This window comes from Salvelinus fontinalis, chromosome 4 (assembly GCF_029448725.1).
Source record: "Salvelinus fontinalis isolate EN_2023a chromosome 4, ASM2944872v1, whole genome shotgun sequence".
NCBI classification, from domain to species: Eukaryota; Metazoa; Chordata; class Actinopteri; order Salmoniformes; family Salmonidae; genus Salvelinus; species Salvelinus fontinalis.
The window spans coordinates 71279105-71303794 of NC_074668.1; the positions used below are offsets into that span (position 1 = coordinate 71279105).

Here is a 24690-nt window from a genome sequence, read left to right on the forward strand (position 1 = left end):
TTTGTCGGGCGCTGTCTCGCAATAACGCAAGCTGTTTGTTATGGTAAAGTTATTTTTTAAAATCTAACACGGCGGTTGCATTAAGAACCAGTGTATCTTTTATTTGCCATACAACAAGTATTTTTATGTAAAGTTTATGATGAGTTCTTTGGCCAGATTAGGTGAGTGTCCAAAATAGCTCTGGACATTCTGGTGAATCGATGCTACATATTCACAATGTATAACCACGGTTTGCAGCTCTAAATATGCACATTTTCGAACAAAACATAAGTGTATTGTATAACCTGATGTTATAAGACTGTCATCTGATGAAGTTGGTCAAGGTTAGTGATTAATTTTATATCTTTTGCTGGTTTTTGCAAATGCTATCTATGCGGTGAATAAATGCGGTTGTGTGTTTGGCTATTGTGGTAATCTAATATAATGCTATATTGTGTTTTCGCTGTAAAACACTTAAAAAATCGGAAATATTGGCTGGATTCACAAGATGTGTATCTTTCATTTGCTGTACACCATGTATTTTTCATAAATGTTTTATGATGAGTATTTAGGTATTTCACATTGCTCTCTGTAATTATTCTTGCTGCCTTGGTGATATTTTTGATGGTAGCTGCAATGTAAAACTATGATTTATACCTCAAATATGCACATTTTCGAACAAAACATACATTTATTGTATAACATGTTATAAGACTGTAATCTGATGAAGTTGTTTCTTGGTTAGTGACTAATTATATCTATATTTGGTCGGTTTTGTGATAGCTACCTATGCGGTAGAAACATGGTGAAAATATGCGGTTGAGTCTTTGGCTATTGTGGTTAGCTAATAGAAATACATATTGTGTTTTCGCTGTAAAACATTAAAAAAATCGGAAATGATGGCTGTATTCACAAGATGTTTATCTTTCATTTGCTGTATTGGACTTGTGATTTCATGATATTTATATGCTATTATTTACTTGTGGCGCTATGCTAGGCTATGCTAGTCAGCTTTTACTGATGAGGATGCTCCCGGATCCGGGATGGGTGTTAAGTAAAGGTTTTAAGCATGCCCAAATCATTCAATCACCAATGTGTTATTCAATCACTGGACACCTGGGGGAGGAAGACATAACTTGGTGAAATGTTCACCATGGCAAAATAATACACTTCTTTATAATAATATTATTATGTAATCTGTGGGCACCTCAAATATTGTGCTAATTGAATACGAAGCTTCTTCTCTATCCTTCTTGAGTCTAAAATCTGAAGTCTAAAGGAAAAGATAAAGGAAAATGGAATTCCTCTTCAACATACAGTTGTCTGAGCAAACAGCATAAATGACCCATTTAAATTCAACACCTCCAGTATGGGGCCATTCTCCATTGGGGATCACTGGTCTAATATTTAAATGACATTTGAATGATTTTATCCATTTCATCCATAAAACAGTAGCTAGTCTACCACCTGTAGTTCATGGTGGTTCCTCTGTGGTGGCGACGAGGGATGAGAGAGAGAGATATAGAGAGATGTATGGAGAATCAGATCTCCTGAGGGAACCTAGCCAACGAACAGCACATAGACCTTCTTCACTTCACACATTAATTACAATGGCAGTTGTGATAGATTTTCCCATCAGCGCTCAGGTACCTGGATGGCCAGTGCCCTTTTCTCCTGCTTTCTGCTGGGCTATTCCCTTCTTGCTTCTGGAGCCCAGCGCCTCTCAGCTGTCAGTCCAATCTACAGCAGAACCCCACTACATGACATCTCCATTACACAACCCCCCGAAACGCGCACACACACACACACACACACACACACACACACACACACACACACACACACACACACACACACACACACACACACACACACACACACACACACACACACACACACACACACACACACACACACACACACACACACAGACACACAGAGTCTCAGACAAAGAGCAGGAAGAGTACTCCCCCTGTTTTCACACACCACAACAAAGGAGCCTAAACAGAAATCCAACCCCATAATTTACAAGATCCAAACTCAATCAGCAACCGTTAATCATGTCATGTGCTACTGGGACTAGCATTCATGTCTGGAGACACATAACCTACTGTACAGTACGTACACAGAGAGAGCAGATGGTATGTTATGAACAAGCAAAACCATAGGTAGGAAACCATCTCAATGTCCAACTGAGGGTAAAAACAAAGATCTCTGCTCACAGAGGTAAACGTACAGTATATCTCATAGCAGCTCGTTTCTCTGCCTGTTTAGTGCAGGGTAATGACGTGACGAAGTGGTTGGTGGGCGGGTAAATTGGCCACTGCTCAGAGAAGAAAGCCATTCTCTCCCACACAGGCCAGAGCATTACCCCCTCAGCCCTGTGTGTCATCCGCTCTGTTCCTCGTCATATTATGGCCATGGTGGAGGAGATTTCAGGATGTGGGATTGGAGTTAGATATTGAATAAAACTTACAGTTAGACAGTGCAGCCCAAAACAATCCTAAAGTATACACACAGCAATGGGGCCGGATACACATACTGTGTACACACTTATCACACATACACTACACTAATAACTCTGTAGCAGCCGGGCAAATGTCTGTGTTCCTGAATATACTGTAACTTTTACGTGTTCACTCATTTTAAACTGACGGCGCTTGAAATATACCTGATTCTAGAGTTCTATCGTTTCAAGGTCAGAATTTGGGTATGCTGGACTATTGAGAGAGAGAGAGAGAGAGAGAGAGAGAGAGAGAGAGAGAGAGAGAGAGAGAGAGAGAGAGAGAGAGAGAGAGAGAGAGAGAGAGAGAGAGAGAGAGAGAGAGAGAGAGAGAGAGAGAGAGAGACAGAGAGAGAGAGAGAGAGAGAGAGAGAGAGAGAGAGAGAGAGAGAGAGAGAGAGAGAGAGAGAGAGAGAGAGAGAGAGAGAGAGAGAGAGCGAGAGAGACCTGGAGAAGAGGTCCTGGGAATTTGAAAACAAATCCAATTTTGATACTCTCCCATATCTATTGGGTGAAATACCACAGAGTGCAATCACAGCAGCAAGATTTGTGACCTGTTGCCACAAGAAAAGGGCAACCAAGTGAAGAACAAACACCATTGTAAATACAACCTATATGTATGTTTATTTCTTTTCCCTTTTGTACTGTAACTATTTGCACAGCATTACAACACTGTATATAGACATAATATGACGTTTGAAATGCCTTTATTCTTTTGGAATTTTTGTAAGTGTCATGTTTACTGTAACATTTGTTTTGTTTATTTCACTTTTGTTTATTATCTATTTCACTTGCTTTGGCAATGTAAACATATGTATCCCATGCCAATAAAGCCCCTTAAATTGAAATTGAGAGAGCGAGAGAGGCTCAGCTTGGTGCTAGTAGGTATCTGGCCTCTAACCAATAGAGAATTGTTACCTGCTCATGCCGGGGCTCAGCGCATTAGGAGCTCTGTGTGAATCACAAGGCGGACTAGACTAGTGGGCTGAATAAATGAGGGAGCACGTGCTTATGCTGTAACTCCAAGCACCAGAGGGGCACTGGGCCTGTCAGCATCTGACACGCAGTACAAATCACCCTCCACCTTCCATCTGAACGAATTAGACTCGGCACACACCCAGACACTTAAACAACTTGATTACTTATGCTCGCCTTCTTTCTCTCTTTCCCTCTCTCTTTCTCTTTCTCTTTCTCTCTCTCTCTCTCTAACTCTCTCTCTCTTGCTCTCTCCAAGACCAGAGTTTAAGGTCTATAACAAACCAACACAGTGTGACAGTATTGTGGTCGTTTCCCCAACCTCCCCCAAAAAATCCCTACTGCTCGGATGAGTAAATACTGTATAATGTTTTACACATCAAAGTAATCCTGAAGCAAGGGGTTATGTAGCAGTTTGACTAGTGAACATAATGTTGTGAATCTGTCCTAATACATTCATTCATGCAAGAAATCCCACAAAAGCATTTCCCCAGCAGCAGTAATAGAGTGAAACAGGAAGCGGGGTTATTTCTAATGCTAACACCATTCAGAAGTGGGACACCGAATTCTCTCTCTGGGTTTTCAACATCCAACATGTAGTCAGCAGCAGCCAGTCAGCAACAATATAATATTATCAGACTATTGATGTATGTTCTCCAGTGGGTGTTAATAATTAGTAACACAGCGCCAGTGGAGAGTAGAGCTGAGCTCCTGAACAGAATAGGATATCCTCTGAGCTCCTATTCTGTTGGCCTGGGCCAGAGAGCTGCCTGAAGACCTGTTAGGAATCAGTGAAGCTGTCTTCACTCACACACACTTACAGTCACAGGCCAGGGTATCAGCTGTGAGCAGGACACACCGCTCACTGTGGCTACTCTACTCCATAGAACTTTGTGTGATTTGGCAGATTGTGCTGAATTATCCCTATCCACTGGAGCCACAGGAGGAGACAGAGGAGACACTCAATCTGTCTGCTGGATTTACATCCAACCTTAATGCAATCTCTCATTCCTCTCATTCTTCTTCTCCAAGTTTTACTGGAGTGAGTTATGGAGCCAACCAAATCATATTAGAAGCAGCACACAGACAGGGAGGGGAACAGGTCTGTCTCTACCCGTCAAATACCATTGAGATGGATTCAACATTCAGACAACTGGCATTTAAGAGTTGCTCAGACGCAGTCATGACATTTATGCTGCTGTTCATATTAGTGGGTACAGCAATACGCAGTACTGTATAAGGACCGCTTGACCAGCTAAAGCACCACCAGTCCCTCCTAATGCTTCACATCTAACTGTTGTTATTCTAGTGTAGATATGCTGTTGCTACTCTAATAAGTAATTCATGTCTGACAGGTCTACAGTAGACTGGCTCTATAAGGAATGTGTCATGGCCAGGCCAGAGGACATTTAGCATTGAGCTGTGGACTGCAGTCGATCTGGTTGGCCCGGCCTACTGTTGGCATTCCATTGAACAGCTTTCCCAGCCCACCACAACCCACCACCCTGCTGTCAATTCTCTCCCCTCACTGACGTTCCCTGAAAATACCTATTATTGGCTTGGCAAAGGTTTCTTAAATCGATTGCTGTCATTTCTTCTACTTATTGCTTTGTAAATAAGATTAACAATCTTTATGACCTGGCATTTCCACATGTTATGCAACAGATTTATGGATGATAAATATTTCATAGGTCTATTAGTTTTGGAATAGCGCTACAGTATATAAACCCATTCCATTAATTCCACCATCCAAACAGTAGCACAAGTGTTTAGCTAATTAGCAAGATGGTAGATCACACAAAGTGGCAGAGGACGACACACTGATTTGTTCGTTCAGAAGTCGACTCTGCATGTGTGGTCTAAAAGCCATGCATAGACACACACACACACACACACACTGATCCCCCGCGCTGCCTGTCGCCCTGCTGTGGCCAGCGACAGAGCCCAGGCTCTTTGTGTCAGGATGCTGACACAAAGGGGTGGAGGAGCAGGGTGGAGAGAGGAGAGAGAGGGGCATGTTTAGAGACCGTGATCATTTCTTCACTCTAATCAGGCAGTCTGAGAATACAGAATACCTATTTTGGAGAAGTCTTCCACCTCTGGGGAGCAGAGTGATGGGCACTGACCCAGAAACACTGGTTTGTTCTGGGCTGCCACTTACATCAGGACCTGGAAGACTCCACCGTGGAGTGTATTATACACAGTAAAACCCTCCTCATGCTACCACTAGAGTGAAAGCACCGCCAGCATTCAAAAGTGACCAAAACATCAGCCAGGAAGCATAGGAACTGAGAAGTGGTCTGTGGTCACCACCTGCAGAACCATTCCTTTATTGGGGGTGTCTTGCTAATTGCCTATAATTTCCACCTTTTGTCTATTCCATTTGCACAACAGCATGTGAAATTTATTGTCAATCAGTGTTGCTTCCTAAGTGGACAGTTTGATTTCACAGAAGTGTGATTGACTTGGAGTTACATTGTGTTGTTTAAGTGTTCCCTTTATTTTTTTGAGCAGTGTATATTTTTTTACTTTTACCCCTTTTTCTCCCCAATTGTTAATTACAGTCTTGTCCCATCGCTGCAACTGCCCTACGGACTTGGGAGAGGCGAAAGTCGAGAGCCATGTGTCCTCCGAAACACAACCCTGCCAAGCTGCACTGCTTCTTGACACACTGCTCGCTTAACTCGGAAGCCAGCTGCACCAATGTGTCGGAGGAAACACTGGCGACTGAAGTCAGCTTGCAGGAGCCCGGCCCACCACAAGGAGTCGCTAGAGCATGATGGGACATTGAAATCCCGGCCGGCCAAACCCTCCCCTAACCCGGACAGCGCTGGGCCAATTGTGTGCCGCCTCATGGGTCTCCCAGTCACAGCCGAATGTGACACAGCCTGGGATCGAACCCGGGTCTGTAGTGATGCCTCAAGCACTGCAATGCAGTGCTTTAGACCGCTGCACCATTTGGGAGGCCGCGATTATAATAATGTTTTTATGAGCATGGCCTTATTTCTATTACAGCATATTAGATGACTGTCATTCATATTCCATTCACCCAGCTCAATGTAACATCAATAGGTTAAGGTTACTTCATGATACTTGAATTGTCCCTATACACATTATGAGTTTGCTACAACCTAGCCAATGAATGAAAGTTTACAACGTAGGTACACAGGTTGAGAGAAAAACTTGACTAATCAAGGTGACAGACAGTGACACATTCAATACTGCCTTGCACACTCTTGCCTGCATCTGGCTGATCAGGTATGTTAATTCCCGTTTCGTTGCGTTTGCTTACATTTAAGAAATGTTTTCAACAGAATCGGCAGAATGAATACACCCTGATCACATGCAAACACAGTTCACTTTCAGAGCAGCCACATTCAAACAGCATGATCACTTTGCTCTTTAATTCCTTCTTGCATCTACGCACTCTCCTCATCTCACCCTTTCCCTTCGATTGTGGATTTCAGTGCACAACACATCAGCTGTCTGTGAGCAGGCGAAAAAAACATTCCAACCAAACCTTGATATCATAACCTCTAATCACTAGCCGCTACATCATTGTCACCATATTAGCTAACTTCACAGTCAACATAGCTCTAGAACTAATGTGTTAGTAAACCCGCTACAATCATGCAGTACACTGTACAGTCAGCAAGTAGTTTAGAATTTACACCGGTGGGCCCCGGTGCCAATAAATTAATAAAACTGGGAAAAGTTCCAGTGTTGGATATCCATGGCCAGTTAGCTCACATAGCATCCCTCTCTGTTTGAGCTGGGTGTTTGAGTAAGCTAAATTAGCTAGCTGCATTCTCTAGATAAGTGAAAGTGAAGAACAAAATACTACGAAATATAGTTAGCTCTCTCTCTCCTGCTTCTCCTTCATTTTTGAAGAAATGAATTTGTTAAAAACTGTTCAACTATTGTCTTTCTCTCTCTTTGAGTCAACTACTCACCACATTTACAAATATAAGTCTGTACACCTCCAGAACGAATGTGTAGAGAGGAGAAGTGACTCAACAGTTTTTTTCCCATACCAATCAGCTTCACACACACTGCCTCTGGACAAACACAACAGAAGCATAGGAGCAACTCTGACGGTGGGATGTGGGTGGGATTTTTTTTTACAGGGGTCCGGGATTGCTTTTAAATGCTAATTTCTGGTGACTTTTGAGAAAAGGATACAGACAAAAAATTCACTTACAAATGGACACATTTACAAGGTTAAAGTGGGCCTTACAGAGGGGCACTTACTCTGGTACAGTCCAATCAGTCTTAGGGCCATTCATTATGTACGGAACATTTTCAATTAAACAAATATTTTCTACTCGTTCTCTGGTACTGTATGATGAATTTCCTAGTATTTTTCTCACTTCCCCTACAGTATGTCAGGTTGTTATTACTGCTGCTCTACATACTGTATGGTTGGAAGCGTAATGTATTTTAACTTGTAATAATTATTATACTGTAATAATAACCAGCAACGTACACATAAAAACTGTATATATTTTTTTAAAGGTAGGCATGAAAGGTCAAACTGAAATTAAAAATCTCCATCCTACACAATTAGTTTGGAGGGGTACCTCTCACTATCTTACCTGCTGATTTGTGGCCTCTCTCTCTCTTTCTGTATGTCTGTCTGTTTGCCAGTGAAACCACGGCTGCCTCTCTCCTGGATGAAGTTAACACATGCAGTACACCCTTTAGACCTAAGATGCTCTCATTTCACCAGAGATAATACATGATAATTCAGATTGATTCCCACCATGACGGATCATCAGGCTATGAACTCTATGGGCATGGAGAAGCACTTCTCACTAGCTTACCTTTTGGTTTGTGGTTTCTCTCTCTCTCTCTCCCTCTCTGCCTGTCTGTCTGTTCATGGCTGTCACTCTTCTGCCATGATCATAATGACCAAACAAAGTCTTAACACATGGAACACACATTTATGACCCATAATCACTGTGATGAAGTTAAAGACAACTAACCTGAAAGCACTGAAATGTTCCTGCTAGCTTGCCAGGGGTGGTGTGCGGGCAGTTGTCAAGTACCTTACTTACAGTCCTTTGCACTCCTTTAAAAAAACTCTTAGGTCCACCTTTTTTCTCTCTTCCTGACTGGTGGCATACCCATTGCTAACTTGCTGACCCTATGAATAAGACTAAGACAGTGATTGATTGTGCAAGTAATTCTGTAGCTAGCAAGTATTTTGGGCTTCAAAACATTCACTATCAGTTTCTCACACAGCCAGAACTACCCAGTGTTAGCTAGTTAAATAAAACCTTTACTTAAACGTACTTTGTTGTTGCCAACAACAATGACTTTCCCCGGTGCAGTGAGTGATGATTGTGGTGCTTTTTCTCTCACTCACACACTGCACATTCAGGGGCGCAACTTTGGTTTTAGAAGGGGGGGGGGGGTGGTCTGGGGGTCCTTACATTTTTGGGGGCATCTAAAGCTAATTTCCTGCATTTCTACACAATCTAATATGACCCATGGCCCTTCTAGCCATCTCTATTTAGAACAACAAAAAGTATAGCAAAAATGCCCACAGTCATCAAGCTAGGTAAGATTATTATTAAATATTTTTAAGTGATTGATAAGACTGAACTAGATCAATGATAATTCAATAATCAATATTGTGTTGCACCTTTAAACAATAACCTAATAAATGAACAACTCTTACAAATAATGTACAAAGACTTTTGATTGTCTTTATTAAGACATCCTCTATATCACATTTCAGCCAGACAGCCCAGCCAGCCCGAGCCACCTGCTCGCCCGACACCCACCAGTCTAGTCAATAACTAAACTCTCTCCCCAACACAACTTCATTTTTTTTAATGTATGTCTCAAGGGAAGGGTTTGGAAAAGAAAAGTTTAATAAAAACACACATACACCTACACATTAACACACAGAAACAGTACATCCTCCATATAATTCATATCATAGGCCTAATAGTACTGTAGAGTTCTTTTTACTTGCAAACAATATAGCTGGGTCACCCAGTCCTATCCCTAGGGGTCTACGGTTCTGCAGCACCCCAAACCAACACACCCCACTCAGCTTTAGGATATTAGTGAAACATTCATTATTGGTTTCAGGTGTGTTAGGCCAAGGCCAGAGTGACAACCAACGGTATGGCAGACCCCGCGGGCCAGGACTGAGCAGCCCAGCAGCTAGGGATTGCCTAAATAGGTACAGTGTCTCCCCTTACGTGGGCATGTTTTCAATACAGACAGACTCCTTTTGTCATACAGTATTCCATATAAGGCATCCAGACCTTATGCAAGTTGCACAGTATATCCTTAATCTTGTAATAAATCAAATCTAGTGATACAGAACTTGACATTCCTGCCATCCATTGTGACATTGTGGGAAGATAAACAACCTTCCAATTAATGGCAATGCATTTCTTAGCCGCTATAAATGCTGGGTTCCACAGTTTCTTCTAATGACAGTCTCCCGTATCAACATTTCCAAGCAAACAAAAACAGGGAGAATCTGTAGACATGCTGAGATAAAAGAACATACTCTTTGCCAGAATTCAGCCAGCCTTCACAAGACCATAACATATGCAAATATGTCCCCTTTTGTGTTTTACACCTCTAGCAGAATAATACAATTTCTGAGTGCATGATATTCAGTTTCACTGGCATATAATACGTTCTATGGATGGTCTTAAACTGCAGTAATTTATGTCTGAGATTATATGAACATGACTGGGCATTCTAACATATCTGCATCCATTCATCATCATCAATAGCGTCTCCCAGGTCTTCTTCACATATTTGTTTTGCATGTTTTGTGTCATCGTGAAAAGCCTCTATCAACCCTTGATACAGTTTGGAAATCAACTTTAGAGGTTTGTCAGACTGCCTTAAAATAGGTTCAATCTTTGAAGCTTCTGGCTTGTCCAGTGTTTGCTGCACAGAGAGAATAAAGAGTTGTATCTGCAAAAGTTCACCTCTGCGCCGTCACAGACTGGTCTTCCCTGGCTGCCTGACCCTGATGAGACCACTGTCACCATCTGATCCTGTTCAGATTAGGCATGACAAAGAATTATCTTGGTGTACATTTATACATTATATTATTCAAGAATAGTATTAATGGTTCAATAATTGAAATGACCATTATTCCCAGATCCCAGACTGTAGTCTACCTATCAACTCAATATGGAACTTTGTATCCATTCACTGATTGTTATAATATACTGCAAAATTCACTTGAGCTCCGTAGACTGGTCTTCCCTGGCTGTCTGACCCTGCAGGGACACCTGTCACCATCTGATCCTGCTATGATGATGAGCATAGTGTCGTGTACTGACTGTGCAGAATATCGATCTTCAATCGTTGGTTTCATCATTTGATTCAGGTCTAGTGTGATTGAGGCAAAAATATTAGCTAAAGTTAGTGAGCTAGCTAGCTAACGTTAGCCAACTTTTAGCTAGCTCTAGCTAATGGTACAATGGTACATCATAAAATGTACTTTTGTTGATATGGGACGAAACAAAGGCTACAAAACATTTCCATATACACAACAGCTGTTAGATACTGCTACCTGACAGATAGCTAGCTGTGGTAGCTACTAGCTAGCTAACTAGCTACTAGTAGTTAATTCACTTCAGTCGAGAGGGGATGAAACCCGTAGCTAATGTAACATGTCAGTTGCAGTACTCGCTCAGCACTGGGAATAAATACACATTTTTCTGTCAAACAGCAGTTACCTTGCCTGCTAGATCAGTCAACTAAGGAGTAGCCAGTTTCTGCTCTGCTTGCTTTTACAACTCCGAGAAAAAGCACAACACAGACAGCAGCTGCCTCTGTTCATCTCTCCCGTGCTGGTCCTATACGTCAGCCTTTCAGAAGCTTTGCCTTCACACAGCCTATCCGCACACTCTGTGGTATCCGTGAGGTCCTAAATCCAGCAGGCTGAATCTGGAAAACAGCCTACACGACCAATCTGAGGTGTTTGCATGGTCCTAAAGCACACTTGTGTCGCGTTTTGTATCACATTTCAATGATAAAACTGGGGGGGACAAAAATGCAATTTCAGAATGTGGGGGCGTCATGTCCTCCCTGTCTCCTGTGAAAGTTGCACCCCTGGCCACAGTTGCACCCCTTGTAACAACTGAGGGTGAGAATGAAGCAGTCAGTGGGGCTGGGGGAAGTGACTCAAGTTCCAGCAGCAGAGGACTTTTAAAAATATTTACATGAACAATGAAGTGAGGGAAGGAAATCAGCCTCTGACACAGACACACAGAGTTCAGCATGGAGTTATTTAACAGCCTAGTAAGAAGAACAACTTATGTTTCATACCAAGCAATGAGTAACAATGCTTAGATTTCCTTGCTCCGCCACATGCTCACGTTTATCGTACAAACTGCTTTCCCCTTAAAAACACACATAATAGAAAGGCAAGCTTTCCCTAACTACAATGAACACAAATATAAACGCAACATGTATAGAGTTGGTCCCATGTTTCATGAGCTGAATTAAAATATCCCAGAAATGTTCTATATGCACAAAAAGCTTATTTCTCTAAAATGTTGTGCACAAATTTGTTTAAATCCCTGTTAGTGAGCATTTCTCCTTTGCCATGATAATCCACTTGACAGGTGTGGCATATCAAAAAGCTGATTAAACAGCATGATCATTATACAGGTGCACTTTGTGCTGGGGACAATAAAAGGCCATTCTAAATTGTGCAGTTTAGTCACACAACACAAAGCCACAGGATGTCTCAAGTATTAAGGGAGCATACAATTGGCATGCTGACTGCAGGAATGTCCACCAGAGTTGTTGCCAGATACTTTTATGTTAATTTCTCCACCATTAGCCACCTCCAACGTCGTTTTATAGAATTTAGCAGTACGTCAAACCGGACACAAATGCAAACCACGTGTAACCACACCAGCCCAGGACCTCCACATCTGAATTCTTCATCGTCTGAGACCAGCCACCTGGACAGCTGATGAAACTGAGGAGTTTTTATGTCTGTAATAAAACCCTTTTGTGGGTAAGAACTAATTCTGATTGGCTGGGCTTGGCTTGGCTCCCCAGTGGGTGGGCCTCTGCCCTTCCAGGCCCACCTATGGTTGCGCCCCTACACAGTCATGTGGAATCCATAGATTAGGGCCTAATGAATTTATTTCAATTGACTGATTTCCATATATGAACTGTAACTAAATAAAATCGTTGAAATTGTTGCATGTTGGGTTTATATGTGTTCAGCATACATACACTACATGGCTAAAAGTATGTGGACACCTGCTCGTCGAACATCTCATTCCAAAATCATGGGCATTAATGTGGAGTTGGTCCCCCCTTTGATACTATAACAACCTTCACTCTTCTGGAAAGGCTTTCCACTAGATGTTGGAACATTACTGCGGGGGCTTGCTTCCATTCAGCCACAAGAGCATGAGTGAGGTCGGGCACTGATGTTGGGCGATTAGGCCTGGCTCGCATTCGGCTTTCCAATTCATTGCAAAGATGTTAGATTGGGTTAAGGTTAGGGCTCTATGCAGGCCAGTCAAGTTCTTCCATGCGATCTCGACAAACCATTTCTGTATGGACCTCGATTTGTGCACGGGGGCATTGCATGCTGAAACAGGAAAGGGCTTTCCCCAAACTGTTGCCACAAAGTTGGAAGCACAGAATCATCTAGAATGATTATAGATATCCCTCTAGTGGTGCGGGGGCTGTGCTTTGGCAAAGTGGGTGTGGTTATATCCTTCCTGTTTGGCCCTGTCCGGGGGTATCATCGGATGGGGCCACAGTGTCTCCTGACCCCTCCTGTCTCAGCCTCCAGTATTTATGCTGCAGTAGTTTATGTGTCGGGGGGCTGGGGTCAGTTGGTTATATCTGGAGTACTTCTCCTGTCTTATCCGGTGTCCTGTGTGAATTTAAGTATGTTCTCTCTAATTCTCTCCTTCTCTCTTTCTTTCTCTCTCTCGGAGGACCTGAGCCCTAGGACCATGCATCAGGACTACCGGGCATGATGACTCCTTGCTGTCCCCAGTCCACCTGGCCTTGCTGCTGGTCCAGTTTCAACTGTTCTGCCTGCGGCTATGGAACCCTGACCTGTCCACCGGACGTGCTACCTGTCCCAGACCTGCTGTTTTCAACTCTCTAGAGACCGCAGGAGCGGTAGAGATACTCTTAATGATCGGCTATGAAAAGCCAACTGACATTTACTCCTGATTATTATTTGACCATGCTGGTCATTTATGAACATTTGAACATCTTGGCCATGTTCTGTTATAATCTCCACCCGGCACAGCCAGAAGAGGACTGGCCACCCCTCATAGCCTGGTTCCTCTCTAGGTTTCTTCCTAGGTTTTGGCCTTTCTAGGGAGTTTTTCCTAGCCACCGTGCTTCTACACCTGCATTGGTTGCTGTTTGGGGTTTTAGGCTGGGTTTCTGTACAGCACTTCGAGATATTAGCTGATGTACGAAGGGCTATATAAAATAAACTTGATTTAACTTGATTTAATGTAATTTTATCTGTAGCGTTAAGATTTCCCTTCACTGGAACTAAGGGACTAGCCCGAACCATAAAAAACAACCCCAGACCATTATTCCTCCTCCACCAAACTTTACAGTTTGGCAGGTAGCGTTCTCCTGGCATCGGCAAAACACAGATTTGTCCGTCGGACTGCCAGATAGTGTAGCGTGATTCATCACTCCAGAGAACGCGGTTCCACTGCTCCAGAGTCCAATGGCGGCGAGCTTTACACCACTCCAGTCGGCGCTTGGCATTGCACATGGTGATCTTAGGCTTGTGTGCGGCTGCTCGGCTACGGAAACCAATTTCATGAAAGTCCCGACAAGCAGTTTGGAACTCGGAAGTGAGTGTTGCATCCGAGAATTGTCGATTTTTACGCCCTTCAGCACTCGATGGTCCCGTTCTGTGAGCTTGTGTGGCCTACCACTTCGCGGCTGAGCTGTTGTTACTCCTAAACATTTCCACTTCACAATAACAGCACTTACAGTTGACCGGGGCAGCTGTAACAGGGCAGAAATTTGACGAACTGACTTGTTGGAAAGGTGGCATCCTATGCTGGTGCCATGTTGAAAGTTGCTTCAGTACGGGCCGTTATACTGCCAATATTTGTTTATGAAGATTTAATGGCTGTGTGCTCAATTTTATACACCTGTTAGCAATGGGTGTGGCTGAAATTGCCGAATGCACTAATTTGAAGGGGAGTCCACATACTTTTGGCCGTGTAGTGTACATATCTGTTGAGTGAACCCCAGGAATTGATCTCCAGGAGCATAGCCCGACCTGTGAACTTTCACCCCAAGGTTGCTTATCTCCGACCACACACAAACAAGCACACACACACACACACACACACACACATATCCCCTGTGCAAGAGACCACCATCACCCTCTATACACTGCCTCAATTATCCCTCTATAATTAATGGAACTACCTCCTAGCTTAATGTACTGGCTGGATCTCTGGCAGGAAATCAAGGAAGAGTGCCTTCATAAATATTTAGAGAAACTGTGATTCAATTTTCAGGCGCAGAAAACAATGTCCCACTAAGACAATCTTTACAGTACACAATGAAAGCGAGAAGTTGCTTGAAAGTACATTTCTTGCTCATTGAACATTGAGCCGTACAGTGTGTGTGTGTGTGTGTGTGTGTGTGTGTGTGTGTGTGTGTGTGTGTGTGTGTGTGTGTGTGTGTGTGTGTGTGTGTGTGTGTGTGTGTGTGTGTGTGTGCATCCGTGCGTGTGTGTGTGTGAGAGAAAGAGAGAGAAATTACTTTGAACACAAATTGTCAGGGAAATATATTGATAAGACCACTCTCTCCACAGGGACTCTCTTCACAGGAAAAGTTAGACAAATATGACCAGCACCACATGGGGACGGTGCCTGTGCCAAGAACAGCCCCCATCACTGATGGCCCAGCTGCAAGCTATGAACCTCTAACCTACAGACTTCAGTAGAACTTAGGCTGGTCTCATAGACTAAACGTAACATAGTAAACAAAGATCTGCACACGTTTAACTCTATCATCACAGTTATAGAGCTACAGCAAGTAGGCCTAACTGCATGCTTTTCATGATCAGTAAAAACCAATTGGTTATGTAATTTCAGATACGTGAGGGTAGCCTCACAATATCTCTCAATATTGGCCAATATTAATTGGATATTTGAGTGATATAAAACAAAAGTGGTTTAGGTTAATTTCCCATCCTTTGTGGGGTCAGCCTGTCAAGCAGCCGAAGTGCTCATTTTCTGACGTAACGTTACTGTTTACTTTGCAAGCTACCAGTAAAAACTTTGTACAGTTGGCTAAACAGTGGTAAGTAGACCTCCCTCAATATATTTTTTTATTCAACCAACGTAGACTTACGTAGTGAAGTTAGCTAACATTATCCCATTTTCAACATTGTTTTTAAATAGTGTTTAATCACGATTGCTGCTGGCAGACATTTAAAAAAAAAATTTGGCTAGCTAGCTAATAACAGATCACATGAATATGGCTAGTTAACAAGTTAACTTTCAGAGGATAAACTAGATGGCTATGTCCAAATATTGTTTGATTTGCTTGCCATCTATAGTGGTGATGACAGTAGTCAGACTGACAACTTTACCAGGACAATGTCAAGCTCTTTCCAAAAGCCTAATCTCTGGTGAAGAAAGCTAAATGACACATGTTGTTTGTTTTAGCTAGCTAGCTACATGACAAGTTTTATCTAAATTCTATCATCAACTGATTTCAGCCAGTGTATGGCTGTGGATTGACTGCATTGTTTGAATGGAATGTTGGCATATTGGCAGTTAATTTGAATTTAATCATTCCTCTAAAACTAGCTGGCAGCTAGCTAACAAACATACAGTGCAGATAAATTCTTCAAATTCATGATTTAGACAATATCTTATCACAGTTCTGGCAAAACCATGGTTGGCCAACTCCCTGATCAAAATGTCTGACTTTTATCCCATAATAAGAAGGTTCATGTCCATTCTAGTATTCTAATTCCTAATTCTATGTTCGTAACATATAATACGAAATCACACAAATTAATACATACCATCCAAAACAACATTTCATACTAATTTCAGTGTCCTGGAATTTAATTTACTATGTTAAGTCTCCCCTGAGTCAAGGTTGCAAAGCCAGTAGTCTGTATGTGAGACAGTAGACTGTATGTGTAGCCAAAATAGCACTGTTCCCAAACATGCCTGAGTATTTATTTTAAGCAATACTATTACAAACAAATTGCAACAAGATGACACAAAAAAATAAACTAATCAATCTTGCCTAAATGAGAGTTGATATTTCACAACGATAGGGCATCTGTAGGCTTATGCCACAATAGGCTACTGTAGCCTATACAACAAAATGCCAAATGAAAGCGTTTAAAACCACTGTTAAGTTGGTGACAGTCAATAAACGAAATAATCAATGGCATTAATGTTGATTTTACAACGTCTGCATAATTTACAATAAAACACGTATCGAACTAACTGGACATGCTTACCAGGTGTGAGCACGTGCCAGATCTGTTTCCCGCGAAATGGGTCAATTTATAAACAACAATAAATAGTGAGCCACAAAACACACACACATAAACCCACATGTTGGATGAATATTAATACTTAATTAACGAAATACTTACAGAGAAACCTGCCCAAAATGGACACGAATGTCTGACCCTTGGTGAGGTAGTGAGGGCCAGAGCGGCAAAACTGACTGCCAAAATCAGACTTCCCAAAACCATCTGAGAAACTCCGAGAGAAAGCATGATCCGAGTCCGAGTCCGAAACTCTCTGAGTCTGGAGAGGCTACGGGACAGCGACGCGGGGCTGAGCGAACGACCTCGGGGCATTGCTTGGACTGGCATTGTCACGAAGAAAACAGAGTGTATGTATCAGCTATTGAAAACAATGGGTTAAGCTATTTCCATTAGCATCCAAAAGTGGCACCTAACAGCAAAGCAAGTAACCGATGTCCAAATGTTAAGCTTGATAAGCAACGGTGTCCAAAAAGCAAATAACATCAGTCCTACTAAATGGTTCCTTTGAAAGAGTCTCCATTAAATTGCTTAATTATCCCAAGATGCAGATGCGTAATTGTCGGTTATTCTGAAGGCTACAACAGTGTGATGGATGAGATGCGTAGTGACTTTCTTGTGCTGCTACCCAAATCTATTCCGCAAAACACAGGATAACGCGCTATTAGCTAAGGTAACCGGGTTTTCGAGGAAAAGCTTGAGAAATGGTCCATCAAATCATATGCTCCCTTATTTTCATTGCTACAGGATACATTTTAAAGAACCTCAGCAAGTAAAAACGTATAGCTGAAATGACACGGGAATAGTGTCGCCCTTTAATGTAGTATTCTAGTATTCCACTGTCAAACGCGCGGCAGGGTACCATGCACAGAGAGCGTGGCCGTGGGTATGCCGTTTCACACGGGCGCAGGGCTTTCACAGACAGCAAACTACCCGCGGCGGCAGGAGGAGATGCAGCTAGCTTGTTTGGGGCAATCAATACTACGACGGTGCCACTTCGCTTCCCAAAAATAGACGTATGCGATTGCGTCTACAAATAATTAGACTATATTAACATTAAAAAGATGACCATGCTCTTATCATTTGTGAAGCCATGCACTTATCCTTTGAGATGTCTATGAATTGTCTGAATTCAAATGACCAAAATCACATACATTTCTTCAAATTATAGCCCCCAACCAAATGTTTGAATGATCCATCTATAATTTATACAGACAAGCCTACTTTATTAGATTCACAAAGGCTGAGTACCATCAATTGAGATGAAGTACAAGGCACGTTTAGTACATTGGGAGTAAAAACATGCATTTGCTTTAAAACAAGTTGATACTCTCCATATTTGTAAAAATGTAATTCATAATGCAAACAGAGGGTAAAGCCACACAGTCCCTAATCTTTGAATACCAGCCTTCTGTGGTACTGACCTTGCGGAAACACAGCCACAGGGCTCTAGAGCACCATCTGCACCGGCCAAGCTGGTACTGCACTTAAATCATGCCGCAGTATCTAAAGATAATAGAAATTCTACAGCAGCCACCTTCCCCCCTCCGCTTTGTAATGGACGAAGATCAAACTATAGAAATCCAGCCTAAGCAGAAAACGAACATGATTACATATTTTACCTGAGAATCCTTTAAACTATTAGAATGTTATATTTGGCTCATAAAAATACAAAACCCCAGAAACACTTTACTTTAAAAATTATTTTATTCATTAATACAGTGGTATACTTAAAATTGTGTCACAAAGGAGAAAATAAAGTCAGCCACACGTGAAGAGCTAATATCCAATTGAAGCTGTGTTATCATATATAAAGAAAATAGTACTGGTGTGCCGTAATATATGGTCTATTAGTACAAAAATACATTTCAGGGCACAAAATAATACAGCATCCAGTATCACAAATAAATGAGGGGGACAGAGCACACCCTTTTAAAGAACAGGTTTGAAAAGTTGTTTAACCCAAGCACTTTCCTCTTTTGCAAATAACCATAAAAAGATTGTGTGACTATTATTTATTTGTAGTGTGAATATATTGGTAGAAAATGTGGATTTTATTACTGCTAATAGTTACAAATTCCAAGGCTCAAGGGTATAACCAGATTAGAAAGTAAACCATGGTCAATTCATTTATTTTTTAAAAACAGTTTTCTCTTAAGTTTTATACAAAATAACAAAGACATACAAAAGTTCATTTACAAACCAAGAACCAAGGCCATATGCTAACTTTATTTACAGCCACTTGTCTTTTTTGTAAAGTTTTTCTTTTTCTTCTGAAGTCATATGCATAGCAGATAAAGAAAGCATACCTTTATTAGCTTCAATTGTTCTTGTGCGCTAAACCCAAGTTCATTTATACAGTGGGTTGACAAAATGGCAAGAGAACTTCATTTTTCCATAATTTATCATCATAACTTAGAAGAACCCAGAGGTTTTTACTGAAAAAGTGAATAATATGCAGATAAGGCATCACTGCTTGTTAATGTAAGAGGGTTTTAACATGGTGAGGGAGAACTGAGCAGGCTTCTGGACCTGAGTCATAGCACATGCATAGATCTTGATACAGCAGGAGTAGAATTCTGGTACTCAATACAAAGTGAATCCAAGGTCAATTTACAGAAAGAAAGAAGGAAAGGAAAGGAAAGGAGGGAAGAGCCATTCTAGTCACAGGATGAACATGTTAGAGGCATGAGTTGGGCTTTAAATCCACCTCAAAGTATTCCACCTTCAGCTTCATTTTCTCTTCTGCAGATGCTTGCCAACTTCACTATCACCATAATCATTACCACAGAGCCATACATTTAGAAAATGTGGCTCTGCATTAACATCATCACTTTACTGCCCACCTCCCTGGCACTGAATTCCAAAACGTCACAAATCTGTCAATGTGGAAAAAACATGACCGTCTTTGTAAGTCAGCCAATTCAAAAGGTGACAAAAAAGGTTGAAGTCTGATTCTTGAATTCCGTTTTCTAGAATTGAATTTAAAATTATATTTAAACCATATACTATATATACTGTATGCATATATAGTATAAATACACCTACATGTATGTCCATCTACTTCAATAGTAAAAACCTCAAACCATTTTCCTGTTATGTAACAATTAAAAGTTAAAACTTGGCGTATAATGTGATGAGTTACTCAGTGGCACAGGGCATGCATTCCATCACTGGTTAAATCGTTGTGTGTTTTGTATTTTCTTCAAGACCTCGGAAAGAGTTAAAGGACAGCACATAGGGGCAACTTCAGTCTCCTTCCATCTTCCATGGGCACAGTAAACAACGCTGGAGCACTGGGTGTAAATACATCATTGTGTATGGTCCACCCCTGGAGAAATGGTGTGTGTATGTGTGTATGTATGTATGTGTGTATGTGTGTATGTGTGTATGTATGTATGTATGTATGTATGTATGTGTGTATGTGTGTATGTGTGTATGTGTGTATGTATGTATGTATGTATGTATGTATGTATGTATGTATGTATGTATGTATGTATGTATGTATGTATGTATGTATGTATGTGTGTGTGTGTGTGTGTGTGTGTGTGTGTGTATGTATGTATGTATGTATGTATGTATGTATGTATGTATGCATGTGTTTATTATCCCTCCTTTCCCATGGTTTCACATTCAGTAACAGGCCAGCTGTTGCACTCTTCAGAAGTGGTCGATGAGCACAGACACACAGTTGGCTCCCACCAGGTAGTTGGGGTCTCCAGGGAGAGACTGATTCTGCCAACTCTTGGGATCACCTGAGGGGAAGAGAGAGAAGGAACATGGTAATGATAACAGGTGGAGAAAGGGTATAAGGTTCATAATACATAATTCACTTCTTGCTAAACTGACAACCAGCAAGCTCCAAACACTAAACTAAAACACCCTTTGTTCCATTAAAGCCATATATATACATGCTGTTTGTGGTAGGATGTAGCTTGACAGAAGTAAACTTCACATTACATTGCTAAAACCACTCTTGATTTCAAATGATGGCTCTTAAGGATAGAGTATGTACTGGCAGCGACTGTAATTTGCGATTAATGGCCCAAGCCCAGGCCTTTAGCCAAGAGTATTGCCTCCACAGAATAACAAATTTAAATAATTGTTTAAAAAAATGGCTTTAGACTCAAAACTGTTACACTAAACTGCACCATTTCTTCCAAACCACAATGCAGTTGCATTTTAAAGCACCGTTATTTCAGATAATTGCATTCATTCCCTCAGGGCCATGTGAGTAAAGTGAGTTATATGAGATCTTCAGATCAAAGTGCTGAACAATTTCAGGCTTTTAGCATGCTTTGTTGTTCTGATAGGAAATCACAAGTGGGGATAATGCATCCTAATCATTATAGTGTAATTACGCCTAAATGTCAAAGGGATTTTAGCAATGACAGGTCCTATCAGATAGGATCCATATGAGGACGAAGAGGTGTTTAACTGATTTTACTCAGATCAATTGTCAATGACTCAGATTATTTGTTAGAGGTTCACAATTAGTCAGTGCAGCAGGAGGAGGAATGTTCAGTGTGAAACACATAATGACATCAGTACATTAAGGTAATATTTTGTCAGAAGTAAACTGATCATGTGTGGTTTGGATTGAATCTCTCCTGTCTGTGAGCAGACTTCTTTCAGAACCATTCCAAACCAAGACCATTAAGTCACACACTATGCTGCTTCCTTACTGGAAACTCCCATTGGGTCTGGGCAGCTCAGCACCCAACTAGAAAGGAGTCAGACCCAGTGAGGAGCAAGACACAAGTAGAGCCTAAATGAAGCTAAAGAAGGGCCTTGTTGTACAATAAGAGGATTAGAACACAGCCCTGTAATCCTTCTACAACGAAGCAGGACAACAAACGAACAAGCCAACGAGGCAGCAGTAGGCTAATTTAGCCCTTCATGTCCAATTCTAGCTGAGAGTAATTAGTAGCTAATCCACGGCTGTGCCAAGTTTACCATTAAGACATATAGAGAGGAGCGGAGGGAGAGCAGAGAGCTGACTCGGTTCTGTTCTGAAGCTGTCAGACACATCTCAGATCCAACCCACAGGCTGTTCTCACATACACAACATCTGTTAGTACTGAGGGAGCCATGCGTCTGTCTCTGAGAGGGTCCTCTTCCAAATTTAAGAGGACCGCTGACCACTGTGTTTCAGGATAGACGTTTGGGTGGCTATGTGAGAAAAAAAAATCGCTTGTGGGAAAAGAATGTGGAATGATTCACTACAAGAAAGACCTTACTAATCTTATCAACACAAAACTGATCGTCAGGATGCAGGTCCAATGGAACCATATCAATGTCAAACAGATGACATACACACTAAGCAGAGGAAAGAACGGAAAGAAATATGTTTCAGCATGAAAAAGCAATGACAAGAAGAACTTTGATCTGAAGACCACATCAAATAAATAAAGATCAGTGGAGGAATGAGTGAGTGAAGAAACCGAAATACCAAATAAATGAAACCATCAAAATCATACAAAGTGACCCACAACCATATCAGTTTGTCACAAAGCCAACCCAAAGCCCCGACCCAAAAAGGACAGAGAGGACAGCGTACCCGACGAGGAGTCGGAGGATTTTAGAGCAAAAGACCAACCATCTGGGGTCATAGACGCACAGTGAGGTAAACGCAGCTCCACAGGCTTCAGGAACTTGAGGCCGTGAGGGCCACACATCACCAGCGGGCTGAGCAGGGTCTCTCCTTGAAACAGATACACACCACAGGGTTAGAGGCTAATACATATACACACACAGAGTTCCTAAGATCACTGAAGCTGTTGGGCTCCTTAATGGGTTTAAACAGACACGGTGAACATAAGACAATGAGAACCATTAAAGACCAAAGGAAAATATACATATCCTAGAAAAATGTAAAGAGAGAAGACAACAGAAAAGAGGGATGAAATTATCTGTGAAAACAACATTATCTCACTATTTGGATAGTAAAATAACCCCACCGTGGACTCATACAGCTCCTATCATAAGTATTCACCCCCTTGGATTTCTTCACATTTTATTGTGTTACGAAGTGGGATTAAAATGGATTTAATTGTAATTTTTATTTGTCAAAGATATACAAAAAAATACTCTAATGTCAAAGTGGAAAATTGTTTTTATTTTTTTGATTAACGAAAAATCAAACACTAATATACCTTGATTAGATAAGTATTCACCCTCCTGAGTCAATACATGTTAGAAACACCTTCGGCAGTGATTACAGTTGTGAGTCTTCTTGGGTAAGTCTCTAAGAGCTTTGCACACCTGGATTGCGCAATATTTGCCTATAATTCTTTTCAAATTTCTCAAGCTTTGTCAAGGTGTTGGGGATTATGGCTAGACAGCAATTTTCAAGTCGTGACAAAGATTTTCAAGCAGATTTAAGTCAAAACTGTAACTTGGCCACTCAGGAACATTCACTGTCTTCTTGGTAAGCAACTTCAGTGTAGATTTGGCCTTGTGTTGTAGGTTATTGTCTGTCTGAAAGGTGAATTCTTCTCCCAGTGTCTGGTGTAAAGCAGACTGAAGCAGGTTTACCTCCAGGATTTCGCCTGTGCTTACCGACATCCCGTTTTTTTTAATCCTGAAAAATTCTCTAGTCTTTTCCGATGTCAAGCATACCCATACCCTAATGCAACAATGCTTGAAAATAAGGAAGCATTTACTCTGATGTGTTGGGTTGGATTTACCCCAAACATTAGGCTTTGCGTTTAGGCCAAAAAGTGTATTCCTTTGCCATGTTTGTCCCCCCAGTATTACTTTAATCCCTGTTTGCATGTTTTGGAATATTTTTTATTCTGTATATTTGTATTGTTCATTTCACTCTGTCATTTAGGTAATTATTATGGAGTCACTACAATCTTGTTGATCCATCCTCCGTTCTCCCATCACAGCCTGCTTTGATGCACCTGTACTGACCTCGCCTTCTGGATGATAGCGGGACGAACAGGCAGTGGCTCGGGTGGTTGTTGTCCTTGATGATCTTTATGGCCTTCCTGTGACATCGGGTGGTGTAGGTGTCCTGGAGGGCAGGTAGTTTGCCCCCGGTGATGCGTTGTGCAGACCTCACTACCCTCTGGAGAGAGTTGCCGTACCAGACGGTGATACAGCCCGACAGGATGCTCTCGATTGTGCATCTGTAGAAGTTTGTGAGTGCTTTTGGTGACAAGCCAAATTTCTTCAGCCTCCTGAGGTTGAAGAGGCGCTGCTGCGCCTTCTTCACAACGCTGTCTGTGTGGGTGGACCAATTCAGTTTGTCCGTGATGTGTACACCGAGGAACTTAAAACTTACTACCCTCTCCACTACTGTCCCGTAGATGTGGATAGGGGGGTGCTCCCTCTGCTGTTTCCTGAAGTCCACAATCATCTCCTTTGTTTTGTTGATGTTGAGTGTGTGGTTATTTTCCTGACACCACACTCCGAGGGCTCTCACCTAGTAGGCCGTCTCGTCGTTGTTGGTAATCAAGCCTACCACTGGAGTGTCGTCCGCAAACTTGATGATTGAGTTGGAGGCGTGCATGGCCACGCAGTCGTGGGTGAACAGGGAGTACAGGAGAGGGCTCAGAACGCACCCTTGTGGGGCCCCAGTGTTGAGGATCAGTGGGGTGGAGATGTTGTTACCTACCCTCACCACCTGGGGGCGGCCCATCAGGAAGTCCAGTACCCAGTTGCACAGGGCGGGGTCGGGACCCAGGGT

General features: G+C 41.9%; 2 protein-coding genes across 13 annotated transcripts in view; both read right to left on the reverse strand.

Annotated features, from left to right (window-relative positions):
- The window catches only part of LOC129854314 (protein ENTREP2-like), a 134763-nt gene extending 116710 nt beyond the window's left edge, over positions 1–18053 (reverse strand). The window contains exon 1 of the mRNA XM_055921218.1: positions 17100–18053. Coding sequence (XP_055777193.1) covers positions 17100–17324 — 225 coding nt within the window. The 5' untranslated portion in view covers positions 17325–18053. The remainder of the gene's footprint in view (positions 1–17099) is intronic.
- Positions 18054–18682: 629 nt separating this feature from the next.
- Positions 18683–24690, reverse strand: part of LOC129854315 (tight junction protein ZO-1-like) — a 137950-nt gene continuing 131942 nt past the window's right edge. For 9 of the 12 annotated variants that reach the window (XM_055921223.1, XM_055921221.1, XM_055921219.1 and 6 more), the window contains 2 exons: positions 22555–22698; positions 18683–20749 (listed from right to left, as the gene is read on the reverse strand). In XM_055921223.1, the coding sequence (XP_055777198.1) occupies positions 20655–20749; positions 22555–22698 (239 nt within the window). In that variant the 3' untranslated portion in view covers positions 18683–20654. The remainder of the gene's footprint in view (positions 20750–22554; positions 22699–24690) is intronic. The other 3 variants (XM_055921224.1, XM_055921231.1, XM_055921225.1) reach the window with 2 other exon arrangements.